At 49.1% G+C, this 22,063-nt stretch overlaps 3 protein-coding genes and 1 long non-coding RNA gene across 4 annotated transcripts in view; 2 read left to right on the top strand and 2 right to left on the bottom strand.

The window, feature by feature from the left end:
• Window positions 1-929: 929 nt before the first annotated feature.
• LOC115400100 (SH3KBP1-binding protein 1-like) lies at window positions 930-6,957 on the top strand. Its single transcript, XM_030107755.1, has 16 exons — window positions 930-1,098; window positions 1,972-2,025; window positions 2,093-2,138; window positions 2,237-2,369; window positions 2,482-2,562; window positions 2,762-2,932; window positions 3,019-3,109; window positions 3,257-3,447; window positions 3,566-3,681; window positions 4,086-4,173; window positions 4,251-4,367; window positions 4,461-4,631; window positions 4,888-5,043; window positions 5,118-5,214; window positions 5,320-5,607; window positions 5,919-6,957. The coding sequence occupies exons 1-16, from the start codon at window positions 1,052-1,054 to the stop codon at window positions 6,658-6,660; spliced, it is 2,589 nt and encodes an 862-aa protein (XP_029963615.1). The 5' UTR covers window positions 930-1,051; the 3' UTR covers window positions 6,661-6,957.
• Window positions 6,958-7,841: 884 nt separating this feature from the next.
• On the bottom strand, window positions 7,842-12,974 carry LOC115400644 (estrogen-related receptor gamma-like; the record flags this gene model as incomplete). Its single annotated transcript, XM_030108653.1, has 7 exons — window positions 7,842-8,116; window positions 8,464-8,736; window positions 9,736-9,897; window positions 10,388-10,495; window positions 11,571-11,687; window positions 12,409-12,562; window positions 12,810-12,974. Coding segments are annotated over 7 exons (1,254 nt in total), but the record flags the coding sequence as incomplete, so codon positions are not given.
• Window positions 12,975-16,815: 3,841 nt separating this feature from the next.
• Window positions 16,816-22,063, bottom strand: part of LOC115400129 (uncharacterized) — a 16,497-nt gene continuing 11,249 nt past the window's right edge. The window contains exons 2-3 of the long non-coding RNA XR_003932768.1: window positions 17,908-17,912; window positions 16,816-16,828 (exon numbers count right to left, since the gene is read on the bottom strand). This is a non-coding gene — a long non-coding RNA (uncharacterized LOC115400129). The remainder of the gene's footprint in view (window positions 16,829-17,907; window positions 17,913-22,063) is intronic.
• The window catches only part of gpr171 (G protein-coupled receptor 171), an 11,270-nt gene continuing 6,563 nt past the window's right edge, over window positions 17,357-22,063 (top strand). Inside the window, exon 1 of the mRNA XM_030107773.1 lies at window positions 17,357-17,492. The gene's annotated coding sequence lies outside the window, so the exon portion shown is untranslated. The remainder of the gene's footprint in view (window positions 17,493-22,063) is intronic.

The following is a 22,063-nucleotide window of genomic DNA, read 5'->3' as shown; positions in this document are numbered from 1 at the left end:
CTCGGTTTCCATGGAAACGGGGGCGTTCAGATGACGGCTCTGAGTGCCGGTCCGCCTCAGGAAGCCCTGCAGACCGCCCACCACGCTGCCTTGCTCAGGAGAATGAGAGGAAGAGGACTCCAGCCGACAGCAGAGGAGGAGGAAGAGCGTGTCGTCCGTCGGTCCAGCTGCAGAAGCCGCCTCAACTCGCTGAACCTCTGAGAAAACAAACAGGAGCTGCAGCGACGACACGAGACGCTGCAGCTGCAAACAAACATCCAGGCTCGTACAGAGAAACCTCCAACTCAGCGAGAAGAAAAGAGCTGAAAGCTCAAAAAGTAAAAGCTTCAGGTGGAACATGTGGCAGCCCATGAAATCAGAGGTCAGAGGTCAGTGTCAGGAGCTTCAGAGAGAAAATCAGTCCAAGAGGCTGTAAAGAAACACTCAGAAACCACTGCATGGACTCAGGGACACTGCTGGAAAAACCACTGTGTACGATCAGCTGTCACATTTCCTAAACCATCATCCGTCAATGTTTTTCAGAAACTATTGTCAGGTTGGTGTTTTTCGGGCTTTCAGTGTTGCAGCAGTCTGCATCCAGAATTTGGTTTGGTTTAGTTTATTTAAAGCCCCATAAGCTGCTTCCTGGAGCTCGAGACAGCGTCCAGTAAGAATGTGTTCATTACAGTAATAAAGGGGAATACATATCGAATTAATAATAATAATAATAATAATAATAATAATAATAATAATAATAATAACAATAATAATTTAACAAAAAAAACTAAGAAAAGGAAAAACTGTAAAATAAAAAACACACAAACAGCACAAACAGTACAGCGTGTCATTCCGGATCCAGATCCAGTCCTCACTCCGGATCCACCTATCCCAGTAATCCGGGTCGGGGTTTAGCTCCGCCCCCTGCGCTCCGCCTCACTGTGACCGGAAGTCGCTCCAGAAGCAGCAGCGGAAGTGAAGAAGCCCGTGAAATGGATTAAAAGTGTGCGTTACGGGCTGTTTGCGGGCTCCGTGCGGCCCGTGGCCTCTCGGAGGATCTGCAGCCGCTCCCAGGATGTCTCGAAGCGGGGACATTATCCACCTGAATGTCGGGGGGAAGAGGTGAGGCTAGCTGCGGCTAGCTGAGGCTAATATCCAGGCTTCCATTATCGGACGGCTCTCTATATCTTCACAATCATTTCGGTTTTTAAGAAGTTTATGATTTTTGAAACACTATAAATACGTATTTTGAATTTGTAACTTAGTTATAAATATGTAACAACTCAAAAGAAACACCTTTCACTGTTTGTAATCAGGAAAAGTAGACATCGTGTCCGGTGATACACCTCAAACGGATCCGCTCCATTGTTGGACGGGGTCGAAAGTGCACTACAGATTAATAACGGCAGATTAATGAACGCACGCGCTCAGAGGTGCCTCGGTGCGACAGCAAACGCAGACAAACGACCAGATTCAACCAAAAGATCGTTAAGCATGACACGACGTGCAGTCAAAGCTTGTCCGATATTGGAAGCAGGTTGACTGAGACTCAGACAAGCTGTCTTGTTAAATATAGAAACACACACACACACACACACACACACACACACAGTGAGGCCATTGATCGGTATAAACTGTGTTAGTGTTTTGCTAAGACTTCACTGAATAGCAAACAAGACTATGGTGTCCGATGATGGAACAACACAGAGTTAAAGACGTGTGGATGTGAATTGATTATGCTGTCCGACAATGGAACCACATCAAAATCAAGTTAAGGCTGAACAAAGTCTGAATGTTTTCACCAAAAAGTTCATGCGAACATCATCACACAGACAAAGAATCACAGGATTGTAGGGAGATTCCAGCATAAGGATCATTTTTAATGTCGAGTTCATGAAATTCAGAATTCAATGGATGTAAGCTGTGTGTGTGTGTGTGTGTGTGTGTGTGTGTGTGTGTGTGTGTGTGTGTGTGTGTGTGTGTGTGTGTTTCCAGGTTCAGTACCTCCCGGCAGACGCTCACGTGGGTTCCTGACTCCTTCTTCTCCAGGTTGGTTCAGAAAACACACACAGTGAGACTGATCAGATCCGAAACTGACTCGGTGTTTCTCCTTCAGTCTGCTGAGCGGACGCATCTCAACTCTGAAGGACGAGACAGGAGCTGTGAGTTCAGTGTGTGTGTGTGTGTGTGTGTGTGTGTGTGTGTGTGTGTCCTCTGGTGCTCTTGATCACCCGGTGCTCCCTCCTCTTCCTCCTGGCAGATCTTCATCGACAGAGATCCGTCGCTCTTCGCTCCGATCTTGAATTTCCTGCGAACCAAAGAGCTCCACCCCCGCTCCATCAACGTGCACATGCTCATGCACGAGGCCGAGTTTTACGGCATCACACCACTGGGTGGGCAATGCACACAAAATGGGATAAACACACATAAACACACAACCACAGAAACAGAGTGTGTGTCTGAAGGAAGAACTATGTGGTGTTTTTTTTGTTTTTTTTAATTCAGTGAGAAAACTGCAGCTGTGTGACGAGTTGGACCGATCATCCTGTGGGAATGTTCTGTTCAACGGATACCTGCCTCCTCCAGGTACACACACACACACACACACACACACACACACACACACACACTCAAAAGATATGTCACCTTTTAAAGGAAAATCAAGTCAGACTATAATAATTTAATATGGGTCTTTAGTTGTGATCTGGATCATTTTAATAGTTAAAATACGGTCAAATGAACTTTAAGACACTCATTGATTATTGATGTGACCTCTTGACCTCAGTTTACCCGGCGAAGCGGCGAAACCGCCACAGTGTGGCGGGGTCACAGTTCATGGCAGGGCGAGCGGCGGCGCCGGAGCGAGCGCCCGTCAGACGCAGCAACACCATGCCGCCCAACCTGGGCAACGCCGGGATCCTGGGCCGGGCGGCGAGCGAGGAGAGGGCGGCGGCAGGTCGGCGCACCAACCGGACGACGGGATGGCGGGGGCGGGGCTTCAGAGGCTGACCTGTGTGTGTGTGTGTGTGTGTGTGTGTGTAGGTCCGGTGTCTGACCCTGGCTTGGTGCGGATCATCTGTGGACATCATAACTGGATTGCTGTGGCCTACGCTCAGTTTGTCGTCTGCTACAGGTGAACACACACACACACACACACACACACACACACACACACACACACACACTCTCTCTCTCTAAATGAAGCCTCAGATTCGGTTTTCCATTCAGGTGCTGCATGAATAAGAAGAGTGAGAGCAGTTTGTGCTTCCCGTCCCTCCAGGGTGAAGGAGTCCACCGGCTGGCAGCAGGTCTTCACGTCTCCTCGACTCGACTGGATGATCGACAGAGTGGCGCTCAACGCCAAGGTGATGGGCGGCTCGCTGGGAGACAACGACAAGATGGTGGCGGTGGCGTCCGTCACAGAGATCATCCTGTGGTCCATCTGCCCCGACGGCAACGGGAATGAAATCGGTACGAGACTCCCGGACGGATCGCCGCTGTCCTTACGTCTGCCACGACGCGTCTCCGGCGCCGCCTCATGGACGTCTCGTCTCTGACCGGGCCGCCTCTCGTCTCTTCCCTCCTGCAGGCGTCTTCAGTCTCAACGTGCCTGCCGAGGCTCTCTTCTTCGTTGGTAACCAGCTGATCGCCACCAGCCACACGGGGAAGGTCGGGGTCTGGAACGCCGTCACTAAACACTGGCAGGTGGGCAGGAACCAGTCGGACTCTTCTCACCTGGCTTGAGTCCGGCAGGAGCACGGATGGACAGCAGTCAGAGTGTTATTCGCAGATTTGAATGTAGTTTGGTCTTTTTTATCTGAGTGTTTGAACCACTTTAAGTCTGAAGTATTGGTTTCATTGAGTCAGTAATTAAGATCCAGCTTCAGACAGTTGGTCTGTCCCAGTCTGGGTCAGTTGGTCTGTTCTGGTCTGGGTCAGTTGGCCTGTTCTGGTCTGGGTCAGTTGGCCTGTTCTGGTCTGGGTCAGTTGGTCTGTTCTGGTCTGGGTCAGTTGGTCTGTTCCGGTCTGGGTCAGTTGGTTTCATTCAGGTCTAGTTTTGCCGCTCTCTGCTGAGCTCTGCCTCCCGTTGGGTTCTCCATACCTTCCAGAACCAGGACGTGGTTCCGATCAGCAGCTATGACACGGCCGGGTCCTTCCTCATCCTCGGCTGCAACAACGGATCCATCTACTACATCGGTAAGCGCCGGTCCCTGAACGCATCGCGAGCCCTGTGGGCCTGCCCTGCTGGTCCTCACCTGCTTCCGCTCCGCCAGACGTCCAGAAGTTTCCTCTGAGGATGAAGGACAACGACCTGCTGGTGACGGAGCTGTACCGGGACCCGACGGAGGACGCCATCACCGCTCTCAGCGTCTACCTCACTCCCAAGACCAGTAGGCGGAGCCCAGACCACGTTCCAGGCTGCTGACAGGGCTCCTGTCGCCGTGTCGGACGGGCTCTCCTCTGATTGGCTGCTCTTGTGTCAGGTGACAGCGGGAACTGGATCGAGATCGCGTACGGAACCAGCTCGGGGACGGTCCGGGTCATCGTCCAGCATCCGGAGACGGTGGGATCGGGACCTCAGCTTTTCCAGACCTTCTCCGTCCACCGCAGCCCCGTCACCAAGATCATGCTGTCCGAGAAGCACCTCATCTCGGGTACGAGTCCGAGTCCGACACGCCACAGCTCTGGAAGTGGTCTGCCGAGACCCCCAGGAGCAGACCGGCCCAGTCACGGTTTGACGGAACCAGAGTTCTGACGGTTCCTGCAGACTGTAGGACTTCAGGAGCTCCAGTTCCTTTCCCAATGCGCAGTGTGAAGTCGGTTCTGCTGCGTCTGGATTGGCTGGCGGGAACCAGAGAAACTAGTTCTGTAAAAGCAGAGACGTGATTCCCACCTTCTGCCTCTTCTCAGTCTGTGCAGACAACAACCACGTGCGCACCTGGACGGTGACTCGGTTCCGGGGGATGATCTCCACCCAGCCGGGATCCACGCCGCTCACCTCCTTCAAGATCCTCAGCCTGGACGAGGTGGACGGACACGGCGGCTGCAGCGCCGGGACGGAGATCGGTACGCGCCGCACGGCTCCCGGCCGCCCGCGGTCCAGACCGGGTTCCTCAGACTGCCGGTTCTGCTGTTTCCAGGGCCGTACGGCGAGCGGGACGACCAGCAGGTCTTCATCCAGAGAGTCGTGCCCGATACCGACAAGCTGTACGTCCGACTGTCGTCCAACGGGAAGAGGTGGGTCACGTCACGGAACGTTTGTCTGTCTTTCTGTTCTTACTCGGTGTTCTTTATTTCAATTCACAAGTTTCAACCTGAACATGTCGTGTGTGTGTGTGTCAGGGTGTGTGAGGTGCGCTCGGTGGACGGGACCTCCATCACGGCCTTCATGGTCCACGAGTGCGAGGGTTCCAGTCGGATCGGCTCCCGTCCCCGCCGGTACCTGTTCAGCGGCCACAGCAACGGCAGCATCCAGATGTGGGACCTGACCACGGCCATGGAGATCGCCGGCAAGGTGGACATCCGGGCGCTGGGCGGGCCCACGGAGGAGGAGCTGCTGGAGCTGCTGGACCAGTGCGACCTGGCCCTGACCCGGACCCCCGACAGCACGCCCAGGGCCTCCACCAGCAGGTACCGGGATCGTCCGGGTGGCGTTCCTCAGGGCTCCGCTCTCGGTCCTCTAGTCTTCACAGTCCACTCGTTTAAACCTCTCGCTGTTTATAAAGACGGGCGGAGCTAACGTGGCGTCCCTCCCGCGCCATTTTGTTGGATTTGCAGTTTTGGTTCAGGCGCTCCTCAGGGCTCAGTTTGAACTGGACTGAATGAGTCTGGATCACTTGATCCTGGATCAGAGAATCCTGCTGCAGTACAGCAGAACAGTCTTCACTGGCAGCTCGGTGGTGTTGTTGTTGTTGTTGTTTACCACCCTCCTCTCTCTCCAGTCTTCACTCGCAGCTCGCTGAAAGTTTCCGGACGGAGCGTCTCCACTCCGCAGGAGGTCGAGGAGCTGCTGGAGCTTCAGGTTCATCTGCCTCGCTGTGCGGCAGCCTCCCCCGGCAGGCTCCGCCCCCCCTGCCCCTCGCCAAACCCAGCAGAGACCCTATCCACAGCCCCGCCCACCCCATGCACGGCCCCGCCCACCCCATGCACGGCCCCGCCCACCCCATGCACGGCCCCGCCCACCCCCACAGCCCCCGCCCCCCGCGGCACCAGGACCGGGAGGCGGTGCGGCGAGGCAGCTTCGTGGAGCGCTGCCAAGAGCTGGCCAAAGGCTCGGAGGCGGGCCTGGAGGGCGGTAGGCGGAGCCTGGCGGTGTGCAGCGAGCTGGAAGCCCGGTTCGGCCTCCGCACGCCCACCACCTTCTCCGTGTCGCCCGGCGCCCGCCCTCCGCCGGGAACGCATTCATCGCTGTCCTCGACGCCGTTGTCCCCTTCGTCCTTCTCTTCACCGCAGCGTCGGGCCACGCCCACCTCCCCTCCAAGCCCCGCCCCTTTAGCTGTGAGCCCCACGCGTTCTGCGGCGCCCACTTCTCCCCGCCGGGTCGCTGCCGCATCACCCACAGAAGTCCCAGCATCACCCGAAGGCGCCGCCAGTCCAGAGAGCGCCACCTCGGCCCCGCCCACTGCCCCGCCCACTGCCCCGCCCACCAGCCCCAAGCCACACATGAACGAGACCAGCTTCTGATTCAGCTTCCAGCTGCCTGTCTGGTTCTCCGCCTGGTTCTGTTTCTGGTTGTGGTTCTGTGCATCTTTCTCTTTTTGTTTGTTTCTGTTTATCTTTCCGGTTCTGTCTCTGGTTCCGTTTGGATGTTGACGTTCCAGAATCTTTCCATTTAAACTCAGATTAACAGTAAATTCTTCGGATGGAACGACTTCATCAAACTAACAAAGTTTAAAAAAAAAAGAAAAATACAAGCACGAAGTTATTCCTGTTTTTTACATTTATAATAATGTTAAATATTAAATTATTTCTGCAGCAGATTATGTTTTGTATAAAATCCTAAAAACTACTGGATTGAATCTATAACTCCTGAAATAATGTTTTTCTGCTTGTATTTGTACAGAAGCTCAAAGTGGACAAAATGTAAGTTTTTTCAAAAGTTTTTTTTTTTTATTAAACTTTTTTTTTTTCTGACATTTGTATAAAACTTTATTTTTATTGGAGACATTTGTTTCATTGCAGATTTTGGAGAAAAAAATCCTCAACACAAAATTCAATTTTTTGATATTTTTTTTTAAAAGCTGCTCTGATTAAAATAATTAATATGGATTTAAAGTGAAATAATTTAATAATCTATTTTAATCCGTAACATCACAATAAAACACAAATTCATTTTTATTGGAATTTCTGAAACTGAATTTTGTCTCCCAAAAAATTTTCAATTTAAAAAATAGTAATCTGAATTCAGTGTAAAAACCTTTTGTACCTTTTTGGCTTTTTTTTAACCTTCTTTTCAAAGAAATAACATATTTAATATTCTTAGTTTGAACTGTAGTTTTTTTTTATTTGTTTCTTAATATAAAAAAAAGATTGTTAAAAAAACCCAGTTTATTAAAAAGAACAAAAAGAATAAATCTGTGTCTGTTTTTCATTCCAGAAACTTTCATTATAACATTTATGTACAGAAAATACTCCATGAGGACAAACTGAACCGGAAGTCCTTCCCACCAATCAGCTGTGGCGTCTTCACAGGGGGCGGGGCTTAGAGAGCTGTCCGCTGATTGGTTGAAAGTGTCTTCTTGATGGACTTCAAACATTTCAAGCAAAGATTTCAGTTGTCTTTATCGACCCGGCCAGGTGAGGCCCCGCCCCCTGGCACGAGGCCGAGCCAGACTCCGCCCCCCCGCGGCTCGGACAGGTCGTCTTTACTGCAGCCCGTCCTGGAGGAGCGGGGACGACGGGGAGCACGAGGCGTCCAACATCTCGGCCAGCAGCTTGTGCAGCGGCATGCGGCGGCGGCGCTGCGTGCGCCGCAGGGCGTGCACGGCCCGCCCGGCGCTCTGACGCAGCAGCGGCAGGCTCATCAGCAGGCGGCCCGCCCGCCGGGGCTCCCGCCGCCACGCCTCGTACTCCTGCAGCGCCTCGTGGAGCTCGTCCTGGAACTGCTGCACCGAGTCCGGGCAGTCCACCGGGTCCGCGTCTGATGGGCGAGACAGGAGGGAGACAGCCAATCACAGAGCGGTACAGACAACCAGCCAATCACAGAGCGGCACAGACAACCAGCCAATCACAGAGCGGTACAGACAACCAGCCAATCACAGAGCGGTACAGACAACCAGCCAATCACAGAGCGGCACAGACAACCAGCCAATCGCAGAGCGGCACAGACAAACAGCCAATCACAGAGCGGCACAGACAACCAGCCAATCGCAGAGCGGCACAGACAACCAGCCAATCACAGAGCGGCACAGACAACCAGCCAATCGCAGAGCGGTACAGGCAACCAGCCAATCGCAGAGCGGTAGAGGCAACCAATGACGTGTTTACCCGAGTTGGCGAGCGCCATGGCCTTGAGGGTGACGGCCTCCTCGGGGCTCAGCCTCATGGCCCGGTACCGGGCCGTCAGGTGGCGCAGCGCCTCGTACAGGTCTTCCAGGCCCGCCTCGTGGCACTGAGCCTCGTCCAGCCACAGGTTCCCGGCGAACACCAGTTCCTCCCGCGGCGCCGCCTGAGACCGCCAGGCCACGCCCACCAGCAGCGCCTCCATCCAGCCGCTCTGCAGGAGCGACATCTGGTCGACCAATGAGAGTCCAGAGAAGCCTGTCGGAGGTGGAGAACCAAGTTCACATTTTGGCAGCATGGTCAGCTCATAGAGCAGGTAACGGTGGACGGCCTTCCATTCTCCCGTCGCCGCCGCCATCAAACGGCGCTGGTTGATTAAATTCATGTAATATAGACACTAAGCCCCGCCTCCTCGAGGCTCCAAGCCGTTCATCTGCTCTTTTATTGTAGAATATTTATAGAAAATGAAGCAAACACATTTTTTGTATTAAAGTGGTGGCCGCCATGACGGTAGTGCTGCAATGCATTATGGACCAAGATGTTTGAGGTTTGAACATTGTGGCTTGTTTGGGGGTGGGGTCGAATGTGGGGTGGGACACGACACGTGGTGCTATCAACCCCCCAACCCCAATCCACAAAGCTGGAGACGCTCGTCTAGAGTACAAAACAGAGGCGGGCCGGGCCGCTACTGAGCACGTGCAGAACACCCCACCGTCAACAGGCTGCCTCCAGAAAGTTTCATTTTCAACGTCTGTTTTCAAAAGTCTGGATTTTCAATGACTCTGAGCGTCACTGCTGTGGAAGCACCCAGACCTCCAGTTCTCATGAAATTGTTGCCATGGAAACGGGGTCTTCAGTTTGTCGTGGGGAATCTCTGCTGTCATGTAGGAACTCCTCTATGGACTGCGGGTCGCTTGTGGTCGTCTCTCGTCTATCGTGTCTTCCAGGGAAAGTGTGTTTGGACTGAAACTTCCTGCTGCTTTCTGGTACTTCCTGGTTGTCTCTGGTTCTCTTTAAGGCCCGTCCATGCTTAACATGTCCGCGCGGGGGCGCGTTGCACATTGGTCCTTGTGACATAAAAATCGTCATTGATTCCTGTCCGCAGATCGGTCCGCGCACCACCCAAATTTTTTGACTGCGTTGCGCATACACGCCGAGTCCGCGCAGTAGTCGTGCATGCGCCGAGTGGTTTTATGTGCCAGAGTCCGTCGCGCATCTGAATGATCCGTTTTGTGTCGACAGTGAATGAGTCGGTACCTGGGATCTGTTTGGCCCAGCTGATCAGAACCAGCAGCTCCCGGTTCAGGAGGTCACAGAGGGTCAGCAGGGTCCGCAGGCTGCCGTCATTGGTCGAATTGTCCTGATTGGCGGCCAGAGGGGCGGGCTCTGTGAGCAGCAGGTGGGAGATCACTTTGTTTCCTGGACGAAAAACCACAAGAAAAACCACCTGGGATCAGTTCCAGATCTCTGAGACCCGAAACAGAAGGAGACACGAGAAAGGTTCCCTGTCAGTGAGGAGGGTTCCCTGGTGAGGTTCTGTTTACGCCTCGATGCATCAAAGGAAAACGTATCGTTGTCAGAAAAGTTTCATGTTCACACAGCAACGTTCTGAAAACGACGCAGTCTTCATGGCGGGCCACCAGGTGTCTGCAAGGAGTGTTTTCTAAAAGTTCCACTTTTAAGAAGCAGCGTTGTGGTGAGACGGACCCTGAGGCTGATCGGGACGTGTTCGCTAGCAGAGTGTAAATTTCATCTGCAGACGTTGACATTTAATGATTTTTATTTTTCACACAGACACAGGATGACATTCAATGAGGAGATGTCAGGTCCCACCAGGAGTGATCAGGAGTAATGAGGAGTGATCAGGTATGGATCAGGAGTGATCCGGTGTGGATCAGGAGTCACTCACGGCTGCAGGCTGGATGGCTGTAGGGGCTTTTAGAGTAGTAACTAAGTCCTGTCTCCAGCCTCCTCTTGTATTTCTGCCGTCCTCCTCGGACCCGGTCCATACGAACACCTGGAACAAAAACCACCACATTCAGGTGAGTCTGCTGGGGTCCCCATCCTCTGTCCTCTGTCCTCCGTCCTCCATTCCCTGTCTTCTGTCACTCAGTCTGTCTTTTTGTGTTCCTCTGAAATGTCTCATGGTTGTGTCTCTGTCGCCTCCAGTCCCTCTCTGCTCTTCTTTTGTCTTCTGTGACTCGTCTGGTCTCTTGTCTCTTTTCGGTCATCTCACATCTTTTGGAGGTTTACGCAAGTCGTGCAGATGGAAATCTATTCTTTAAGTCAAATGATGAACAAATGGAAGGAAGGATGAAAAGATGAATAGGTGGTGGTGAGTAATGAACAGATTAACATGGATGGATGGGTGATGATGGATCACTGGACGGACAGACGGATGGACTGATGAACAGACGGTTGGGTGCATGCCTGATGGATGGATGGAGAGACGATGGATGGATGGATGATGGATGGACACGGATGGATGGGTGGATGATTGATGGCTGGATGGACAGATGGAGGGATGGATGGATGGATGGATGGATAGACAGATGGATGGATGATGGGTGGATGATAGATGGATGGATTAACAGTGATGGATGGTTGGATGGATGAAAGGGCAGATATGATAGATTGATGGATGGATGCGTATGGATGGATGAATGGATGACAGATGGATGGACGGATGGATGGATGGACCCAGATGGATGGATGATGGATGGATGGATGGATGGACGGATGACAGATGGATGGATGATGGGTTGATGGATGGATGATGGATGGATGGATGGATGGATGGACCCAGATGGATGGATGGACGGATGACAGATGGATGGATGATGGGTTGATGGATGGATGATGGATGGATGGATGGATGATGGGTGGATGGATGGGTGATGGATGATGGATGGATGGGTGATGGATGATGGATGGATGGATGGATGATGGGTGGATGGATGGATGATGGGTGGATGGATGGGTGATGGGTGGATGGATGGATGATGGATGATGGGTGGATGGATGGATGATGGGTGGATGGATGGGTGATGGATGATGGATGGATGGATGGATGATGGACGGATGTGTCGTACCCTCCCTCATCATGCCGGCCTGCAGACACTTCTGGAAGCGGCAGGCTTGACAGGCTTTCCTCCTCCGCTTGGTGATCTCACACTCGTTGGTCACCGGGCAGCTGTACTCGATGTTGCCTAGGTAACCAACAAACAGGAAGTGTGTCATCAGCGCCATACAGATGGACTCAGTGGGAAGAGTTTCAACTGTGTCTGTCTTTGCCCCCCCCCCGCCATTGATCAGCCTCAGTCTGGAATGTGCACGGAGATCAAACCGGGCTGAACTGAATTAGGCTCCGCCCCCTTGTTTTCCAGACGGGCTCACAGTGTTTGGATCAATACTTTCAGACGTCTGTGGGGATCAATCGGAGGTCGGAGCTGCACAGCAGCAGCTGTTCCCACGTGGATCAATGAGACGGATCAACTCGTTCATTATGTCGGGCTGTTTTGGTTATCCTGTGATTGATTTCTGCTTTTTTCTTTTCTTTTCTTCGGCGTTATTGTAGTTTTCATTTCTCTTTGTTCTGAACTGTGTTTTGTTCTTTCCTAGTTTCTCTGAGCGATGCACCCATACCGGTGTTGATGCTGCCCTGAGCGCTCGTACTCGATCCTAGAGTTTCGGTGCTCACTCATTAGCGATGCTACATGCTACATGCTAAAGATGCTAAACATGCTGAAGGCATGATGATGCAGTGATGAACAGGGAGCTCCGCCCCTCAGCTACAGTCTACTGTCGACACAGTCGTATCCTGGAGCCTTTGAGGCTGATGGAGGTGACGGAGCATCGACGTAGACTCCCCCACCATGAGCTCCACCTGGTCCCTTAGGGCCGGCGCCGCGTGGCGGCGGTGCTCCTCACCCTGGATGGTTCTCTTGAAGAACGCCTTGCAGGCCTCGCAGGACGCCACTCCGTAGTGGAACCCCGACGCCAAGTCCCCACAAACCAGGCAGAGCCGCTTCGGCCCCGACGCCCCCATCAGGGACAGGAAGTCCCCCCTCAGGATGGAGTCCACCTGCACACACACACACACACACACACACACACACACACACACACACTTTGGTGATCAATCTTTTTTCATACCAACTTGTAGCTTATAAATTTATTTCTCGTGTGCTCCCCTCGGCTCCTCCTCCTGGTCTCATCTTGAAACTCTTAACTTTTACTTTCAAGCATGTTCTTCTCTAGTTTTGTCGCGCTGGTGTGTGTCGGTCAGATCTGACCTCTGGCCTCTGACCTCTGACCCTGGCGGTCCTCACCTGCTCTGAGAAGGAGCTGGTCTGAGACGTCAGGAAACAGACGGGGACGTCGGGCGGCGCGGCGCCGCCTCCCACGCTGTCGCTGCTGGAGCGGCGTCGGGTCGGCGAGGTGGAGGAGGAGGCGGGGCTGAGGGTGGAGTCCAGAGGGAAGGAGGGGGTGAGGGGGGAGGAGGAGGAGGAGGAGGAGCCCAGCAGGCTGAGGAGGAAGAAACCAGTTCATCTCAATCTGCTCCTTTTGTTTGTCATTTTGTTTATTCATTGTTTAGCGTTTATCTGTTGAATTGTGAGTTTATGTTTGTGTTATTTGTTGCATTTTGTTTTGTTTGTTGTTTGTCGTTTGTCTTCTTTGTGTTCAGATACATTGTTTTGTGTTGTTTGTGTCATTTGTTTTCAGTGATTGTTTTGTTTTGAGCTTTTTTTGTGTTGTTTTCTATGTGTTATTTGTTGTGTTTTGTGTTGTTTTTTTGTTTATTTACTGCATTTTGTGCAATTTTTTGTGTTTTGTTTGGGCCATTTGGTGTGTAATTCGTTATGTTTTGTATTTGTGTCATTTGTTGCATTTTGTGTTGTTTTGTTCGTTGTGCTGTTTGTTTTGCTTGTGTTGTTTGCTGTGTTTTGTGTTGTTTTGTTTGTTGTACAGCTGCATTCCAGATGTGTTTCTTCTCGTTTTTCACAGTTCACAGTTTCAACCTGCAGCTTCTGAAAACTGAACTCAGGTTTTAAATTTCTGGAGTTGAAAAGGTGAAGTGAGAGACGAGGTGCGGCGTCCCGCAGGGTTCTGTAACGGAACCCCAGTTATTCAGGAGCCAGACCAGTTCAAATGTGACGAATTCAAAGAGGAATCTGTTGAGTCCTGGACGGAATTGAACCGTCTCTCTCGTCACTTTGTGTCTTTTTGAAATTTTCTTCACTTCTTATTTTATAAATGTTGAAGCATGTTGGAGTCTGTAAAACTCACCACTGTGGATCGACGAAGTGGCCGACGTCCGTCAGACAAAAATCCTTCAACTCCATCCCCAAGAAAAGAACCCAGAGCAGGTGGAGGGAAACGAAACGGAGCGATACAAAACCAAAGAAACGCAAAGGAATCGAAACGCGACAAACTGAAACCGAACAAAACGATATGAAATGAATTAAACCAAACAAAACGAATAAACCAAACAGAACGAAACGCAAAACCAAATCAAGCCAAAGAAAATGAAAAGTAATTAAAACAAAAACAAACTATTCAAAGAGTCTGGTCTGCGGACACTTCAGGGTCCCGCAGGAAAGTAGGAGAATCCTGAACTCCTGAGAGGAGCTGAAGGAGGCCAAGAGCTGAGAGGAGGAGCAGGATGAAGATCTGCCTTTTATCTGCTCCCCCTGACCTCACAGAGGGGGCGGGGCCTGCGGTAGCAGCCAATCAGCCGGCCGATCGTGTGTATTGATTGGCCGATGACAGATGTAGGACACTGAGGAACATCCACATATCAGAGATTAGAGAGAAAAGGAGGTCTGCTGTGCTCCTCCTCCTCCTCCTCACTCACATCAACAAAACAAGCGCGCCCTTCTTCTGTTTACCACCTTACAAAACAGTCAGACTGGAACCTGAGTGTAGACATCATTATCAAACTTGTTTTGATTTAAAATAAGGAATTTTATGAAGCGTAAATGAAGTTTAATTCAATAAAACTGGTTGAATAGATTGTTAGCGTTGGGAGGGATTTGAATGAACCGCCAACTTACTGCTTTTATCCGTCAAACTGAAATTTACCCTCTGAAGTTTGCGTGAATCTTACCTCAGAGTCACAGCTTACCCAAAGGTTTTCTTAAAATCTGAAATTAAGTTTGTTTTTACACAATGGTTAATTTGAAAAATACCTAATTTTTACATTTTAATTTCAGAAAAGCTTCACATTTGCATATATTTTGAAACTGATGTAGGTTTCCATGGAAACAGCTGAGATCGATGCAGTCATCATGTTGGGCCACTAGTGGGTGCTGTTGGCCGTTTTTCTAATGAATGAATCCCAGTGTTTTGGAAAAATTCTTCCTTTCTGCCTGGTCTGGTTCAGACTTGCTTTAGGAGGTTGATGGATGGTTCCTGAACCCAGTTTGGATCGGGCTTCCTATTTCATGCGGGATCTGGTTTGGCTCTCATTCAGATCTGGTTTCAGACCCAGGGGGATGCTGACTTCAGTCCTGTTCACACAGACGTCAGTCCATGTCTTGGATGCGGTTTGGGATCTGGTTCCAGACCTGTTTGTTGGGATCTTAGACTGGTTTTGAACAGTTTGGACCCAGCTCTTGTCTCTGACTCGGTTGTTGAACGTGGCTCAAGTCCTGTTTTTTTTTTTCCTGCAATTATTTTGTTTATGATTTATTTATAAATTTTCAAGTGAATTTTTCAACAAATATAAACACAAAAAAAAACACAGTCGTCACTTTATAAGTATCAGTTACACAACGCCTGATTTGAGAGAAAATTGTAGTGCATCAAGCCTAATCCAAATGTAGGCGAGGCAGAAAGAGCAACAACAGAGCCACAATGTGCAACCAGACTGGGTCCTGCTTTTGCAGATTTTTCTGTATTTGGTGGACTGGTCTGGGATCTGGTTTCAGAGCCATTTGGTGTCGTTTCTAAAACCGTTTCTGTCCCCTTGTGTTTGGAAGTCTTGGTTTCGGTGAGTTGGGGTTTGTATTTCTCCGGACTGGCTTTAATTTGTGTACCAAACGTTCGGAGAACCTTTAGCTATGAATGAATGAATGAATGAATTTATTTATTTTTCGAACATGTATAAAAAGAAAAAAGATAAAAAGGAAAGTTAATGCGAATCAAAGAAAAAAGAAAAAAAAAAAACCAAACAAAAACAAACAAAACAAAAAAAACAACATAACAGCACAGTTCGAAAAAAGGAGTAGGAAGAAGTAAACACTTTTTAGAGATTCCTACCCCTTTTTAACTATTAACAAGTTTTAAAATCATACATCATAGGACATCACATAATATAATATATGTATACATATACCGTGCAGATATCCCTATAAATACATAATATATACCCACACATACCATATAGTTATCCCCATAAATATATACTATATAACAGAATAATTATAATATAACTACAGTATAACAGCAATATATCAATTTCCACTATATGTATAATACTTAACACCATTTGTTATCATCGTCCAGAGTTCCAGACTTCCTCCTCCATATACTTATTAAGAAATATTTTTTTGTACTTTTTTTTAAACAGATTTATGTTTCTACTTTGTTTTATTTCTGGGTCCAGACTGTTCCACAGAGCCACTCCACAGCTTGACATGCACATACTTTTCAGTGTAGTTCGAACTTTTGGTTTTTTATAATTCAGGTCTCCTCTTAGATTATATCCACCCTCCCTTTCCGCAAACATCCCCTGTATATTTTTTGGCAGTAAATTATTTCTTGCTTTGAACATTATTTGTGCTGTTTTGAATTTGACCAGATCCATGAATTTCAACAAGTGTGATTTTATGAATAGTGGGTTTGTGTGGTCTCTGTATCCTGCATTGTTTATTATCCTTATTGCTCTTTTCTGTATCGTGCATATCGGCTGTAGAGTTGATCTGTAGCTGTTTTCCCAGACCTCAACACAATAAGACAGATATGGCAAAAAAAGTGCTGGACCGTTTTTGAGCGTTGTGAGTCTGAACAGGACCGGGTCTGGGCTGGATCCAGGTCTGAATGAGGATACAGACCGTTCTCTGAAAGGGAAAGCTGATATTCCGCTGGCTCACGGCTTCGGCTTCGTACGGGGTGAAGCTCTGTAATCCCATTAACGCTGTCCCGGTGTGTGTGTGTGTGTGTGTGTGTGTGTGTGTGTGTGCACGGATTGGCCTACAACGTAAAGGGGCTTACGGCGTTTCACAAACAGTGCCAGCATTAAGGTTATGGATCCAGGTGAAGGATTAAGCCAGTCAGCACACGAGCCTCACCTCAGGCGACTCCGCCCGTTAGCAACATGCTAATGTAGCATGTTGGATCAGAGGAGCTCAGAGGAAAACGCTGAGGCTCCGGAATTTACCGCCTCTGACCGACTTTCCAGGCACAGAACGCGCTCGCCGGGCGCTCACGTTTCCATTCCTGCCTGCTCTTCATGGTTCCACGTCTCTCAAGAGGGTCTTGAGCGATTAAAAAAACGGTTGTTAAAATGCTACGTTGCTTTCAAAGTGGTTACTGTTCTTCCTGGTAGGATAGTGGAGAACATGTGAGTAACCTCCAGTGTTCCACTGAGAGGTTCTCCAGATGTGAGGAGGAGAACAGAGGGGTTTCCAGATGTTCTCCAGACGTGTTCAAGCTCTTGATTGAGTTGTTGAATTTGCAGATGTGAGGGTTTGTAACCAACACTGACTGAATGTCAAGCAAACCTCAAAGATTCCCCTTTCCTTAGTGTGTGTGTGTGTGTGTGTGTGTGTGTGTGTGTGTGTGTGTGTGTGTGTGTGTGTGTGTGTGTGTGTGTGTGCGTGTGTGTGTGTGTTTCAGGGGGCAGGGCCTGTGGTCGCCCTGACGGCAGAAGCAGGAAGACGCCATCCGTCACACCGTCTGCAGCAGTTCACCTAATCGAGCGCACTCGAGGGAGCCTTGGGGTCCGAGAGAGGGGGTCCAACACGTGGTGCGAGGGCCCTGATAGAGGTCACAAGCAAAGGTCAAAGCAGGTTTGATTTAAAGCCTTTTTGTTCATTATTTTTTGCGAAGTCGTTCAGAGTAAAGCGCAACATTTATGACGCGCTCATGCTAACGATGCTAATGCTAATGCTGATGCTAACACTCAGTGTACATCAGGAGACAGTTCTGACGAGGGAGCCTTCACCCCCTGTCAACAGGAGTTCAGTTTCGTAGTAAGAGAGCTGCCCTATCTTCAGGTGTGAATGTAATCTGATTACAGTTAGATGAGAGTACCCTCAGATTTGAATCCACTGCAGTCTTGTGTAAATTCAGTCAGATTACAACAAAGTGTGAATGTAATGGGATTCCAGGTATGACAGAAAATCCCATTACAGCCGTGTGCTGAGTAATCAGATTACAAATCTCAGGTAAGTGTGAAGTCATGTGTAAACAGACGACGATCACGAAGACTTTTAAAACCTGCTGCTTCATGTTTGAAATATGAAATCAGTCAGACTGTTCATCAGCAGCTCTCTGGGGCTGTTTCTTCTTGATGGGGAGTCATTGTGAGGCCTGGTGTGAAGCGTCAGGCGGAGAGAAGCCGACGTGACGTTAAACCCCGGAGCTTCTGCTCAGAAACAGTCTATAGATAGTCAGGATAAAACAGTCGCTGAAGCTGAGCTGCAGCTCAGAACCTCTCTGGTTTGTGGCTTCCTGCTGCGCTCCGACTCAGGTTTTTCTGACATCCTGAAGCTCAGACAAGTGACTGAACAACTACACCCAAACTACAGTGTAACTGAACGACAGTCAATGACAGCTAAGCTCCGACTGCCACCATACTGTGACTGAACTACACAGTTTGTGACGCTGTAACTACACTTCATTCACATCAGAACTGTTCTGTACTGATATTGTAGCCATTCAATGTCCACAATGTAGCTACACCATGACGACTCTGAAATACACCATGGCTACAATGTTACTACAATACTGTTCAATAATACAACAGAAATGGGAATAAAGGAAAGTTTCAAACGGTTCCTCTTGGTGTGACACGCTCTATAGCGTCTAACAGAAGGTAACAGCTCACGCTCAGAAAAAGAGTGTGAGAAGGATCAGACTGTCCTCTGTTAGCCAGACTGAACTCTGCCTTCTCAAAGATCATCTGAAGAATTGGAGAGTCCTTCTCTCCACTTACCTTCATGGCTGTTTTTTTTTAATTACATTTTGGCTAGTCTGGCTTTCAGCTGGACAGAGAGAGTCCTGAACCACGCTGCCATACAATACAGAATGATGCTGCCTCGCACTGCATCAGAGAAGGTCGACAGGACTTCCATACTCACACCAAAAAATCTGAACCTGCATAAAAAATGCATTCTTTGGGCCAATTTGGCACACAAATAATCAACTTGTACATTCCATTTGAGCTGGTTGTCCATTTAGATACCAAGATATTTCTATGAGGCAACCTGCTCAATCTGCATATCCCCCAAAACCACAGGTTCACGGACACGGACACCTTTAAAATCGAATACCATTTCTTTGGTTTTGGTAGCATTCAGAATAAGAGGATTGTTCTCACACCAAGCTTCAGAATGATTAATCTCTTCCAGATATCCCACCGGACTGTCATCACCTCTCAGAAGACTGAGAATCAGAGACTTTTAAGACGAAGTCATTTATCTGACTGCTCCGACAGTCATCGGAATAGATGGTAAAAGGAAAAGGAGAACTCACGCCCCCTTGTGGCAGACCAGTGCTTCACTGTCTAGAGAGTGCAGGGTTCACCCTGACCTGCTGAGACCTGTTAGTTAACAGAGAATGAAACCATTTAATCATAAACGGATTGACATTCACGCTGGAGAGTTTTTGTACCAGAAGCTTAGGACAAACCGTGTCAAAGGCAGAACTAAAGTCTGCAGAGAGAATGCTGGATAGGCCTTCGGTTCCTCTAAGAGCTTACTAATTAAGTGAGTTATGCACCCTCAGTATTTCATCCAGCTGTATATGCAAATTTTGAGGGATCAAGTAATGGAGAAAACTCAGAGTTGAGTACATTTACTATAATTCTCTCAAAACACTTCATAAACCCCACAAGTTAACACAAAAGGTCCCGTCAGGCCCCGCGGATTTTTTGTTACCAGTTTTACTAAAAGTACTCTGGACCTGACCAGGATCGATGACGATACGATCTGATGCATTACACATGGGGAGAGAGACGGCAAGGTTAAAGTCCACTGGCATCTGTGATGAACATGCTATCTCTCAGAAAAAAATCGTTCAACTCGTCATCTCTCTCAAGCTCATCATGAGTAACAATCTGATTCCGGCTGGAGTTCATGTTGGTCATCTTTTCATAGACCTTTGGTATTCATGGTGCTGACAGTCCTCCAACACAGCGCGATGGTTCTTCCTGACCTGCCTTAGTAGCTGATTCAGCTGTTTTTGGGCTGCGACACACACACACACACACACACACAAACACACACACACATCCCGTCACCTCTTTAAAATCCCATTTCTTGTTCTTGATGCACTCTTTTACCTCCTTGGTGATATTGAGCTTGTTGTTCGGAAAGTGTCGAATTGTCTTTTTGAACACAGTATTGTCCACTCCGAGGTTAATGTAGTCTTTAATAATCTCAGTAGCCTTGTTCAGCTCCAAGTCATGGAAGATGCTCCAATTCGCCCTTCAGAGTGTCCACACAGTCCTCTGACCAGTGCAGCACAGTTTTCTGAACATGCTCACTGGACTTAAAAGCAGAAATATATGTGGGCATAAGCTGGACAGTCACATGATCAGAATTGGCCAGAGGAGGGAGAGCCTTTGCTCTATAGGTGTTTTTGATGTTGCTGTAACATTTGTCAAGCACATTATTATTTCTAGTATCACATTTAACATACTGGTGAAATCCAGGCAACACAGGCTCCAGTCTCCAGTGGTTAAAATCACCAAGTACAAAGGTAGGAGCGCCAGGAGAACGTTGCATCTGAGAGTGAATCCAGTCAGCTAGCCTGCTGGCTGCTCTCGCTGCATTAGCGCTCAGTGGTACGTAGGCAGCACAGATACAGCAATAATATTCCCGAATTCCCTTGGTAAATAAAATGGTCTCAAGGAGAGACAAAGCAGTTCAAGGTCCGAGTCACAGTGCTGATCTCTGACTGCACCAGCGTTTGCTCACATAGAGACGTCATCCTCCTCCTCCGGACTTCCCAGAGGTTTCTTCCCGATCCGCGCGAAGTGACGAGAAACCCTCAAGATCAAGGGCTGAGTCTGGTATATCCTCGCGTAGCCAAGTTTCAGTAAGCGCCATGTTGTTAGCCTCCCGGGACTCATGGATGAACCTTGACAGCAGCTGTTGTTCATCCATTCTACTACGGGGGAACATCACATTGCTGAGGAAGATAGAGGGCAGAGGAGGCTTGTTCCCCCTCCGGCTGTCTGACGCCGCCTTTCCGCCCTCTTTTCCTCCATCTCGTTCCCCCGGCAGATAGCCGCAGGGAGGTTCGCTGGTGAAGTTTTTCCTTCTGTCCGTAGCGTGAGCAGAGCCTCTCTCGTAGAAGTTCTCTATTGTTTGTAGAGCGAGTTCCAAACTCACTGAGACACAGGAGCTCTCAGCTAACAGCTCCTCAGAGTTAGCCCCGAGCCCAAGATGGCCGGTTAGGCTAGCTAACTCGCACGCCGCAGTAGCTGACAGCAGAGCCAGAGGTCAAATTATCCCACAGTGTTTGTTCTTCTCCTTAATGTCTGTGCAAATGCAAAATCAATCGAAGACAAATAGAAAGACGATCAGAACACATAAAACAATAAAACACTGAAACAATAAAAACAAAAAAAAAAACGATGCAGCAGTCTCACACAGCCCGGGTCGCCGCAGTGCAGCACCACCAGAAGTTTTTATAGTTTTTGTTTGAAACTTCATGAGCTGCATTCGCCCCATTTTAAAGTTTGAACGTGTTTAGTGATTCCAGACCAGCTTGACTTGGTGGAAAGTTTAAAAAAATGCCTCTTTTGACCATAAAGGTTGCAGAACCTTGGACTGTACCATAACTGCCTGATAGCTACACTGTTGCTGTCCCACAGTTACACTGTAACTGAATGGCAGAGCATGCAGAAGTCTTTCCACCAGGTGAAGGTTCTGCTGTTTTCTCATTTTCTCTGTTAGTCTTTCAGTTCAAAGTGGAGCGAGAACTGTTTTAATAGGCCTCGAAAGGACACGTGATATCTCACAATGCATTGTGGGCAATACGGGACAGCGCGTTCACGTTTACACTGTTTACCTCGTATGATCACGTACCGTGCTGCGACAGACAGAATTAAACAAGAGGACAAATGGACCGAAACACAAAGGCGACGGACCGTACCGAGACCAGCTGGACCTGTTCAGACCCGGTTGGGCTCACTTACCGGTCCGGTTGTGGAAAAGGCTGCCTGGAAGTGAAATGTCCATTAAAGCATCACAGAAAAAAAAAAACGCATCGCAGCAGCACAGCGCTTCAGGCTTGTCAGGGCGCAAACTTCTGTCTGGACTTCAGTGACGGCATTTTGTCTTGAAGACACAGTAATGCTACGGCCAGACAGACTCAAATCTTTGTGACGGCTGCAAAGTTTTGTGACTTA

Source organism: Salarias fasciatus, chromosome 14 (assembly GCF_902148845.1).
Source record: "Salarias fasciatus chromosome 14, fSalaFa1.1, whole genome shotgun sequence".
In the NCBI taxonomy this organism is placed as follows: Eukaryota; Metazoa; Chordata; class Actinopteri; order Blenniiformes; family Blenniidae; genus Salarias; species Salarias fasciatus.
Note: the sequence above shows the minus strand (reverse complement) of the source record. Positions and strands in the feature narration are given on the sequence as shown.

Excerpts from the sequence above, each read along its gene's own strand:
- LOC115400100 (XM_030107755.1), top strand. The coding sequence starts at position 1,052 with ATGTCTCGAAGCGGGGACATTATCCACCTGAATGTCGGGGGGAAGAG. Across the intron at positions 2,026-2,092 it reads CCTGACTCCTTCTTCTCCAG|TCTGCTGAGCGGACGCATCT; the intron begins GTTGGTTCAGAA and ends TTTCTCCTTCAG. Across the intron at positions 4,632-4,887 it reads CGAGAAGCACCTCATCTCGG|TCTGTGCAGACAACAACCAC; the intron begins GTACGAGTCCGA and ends GCCTCTTCTCAG.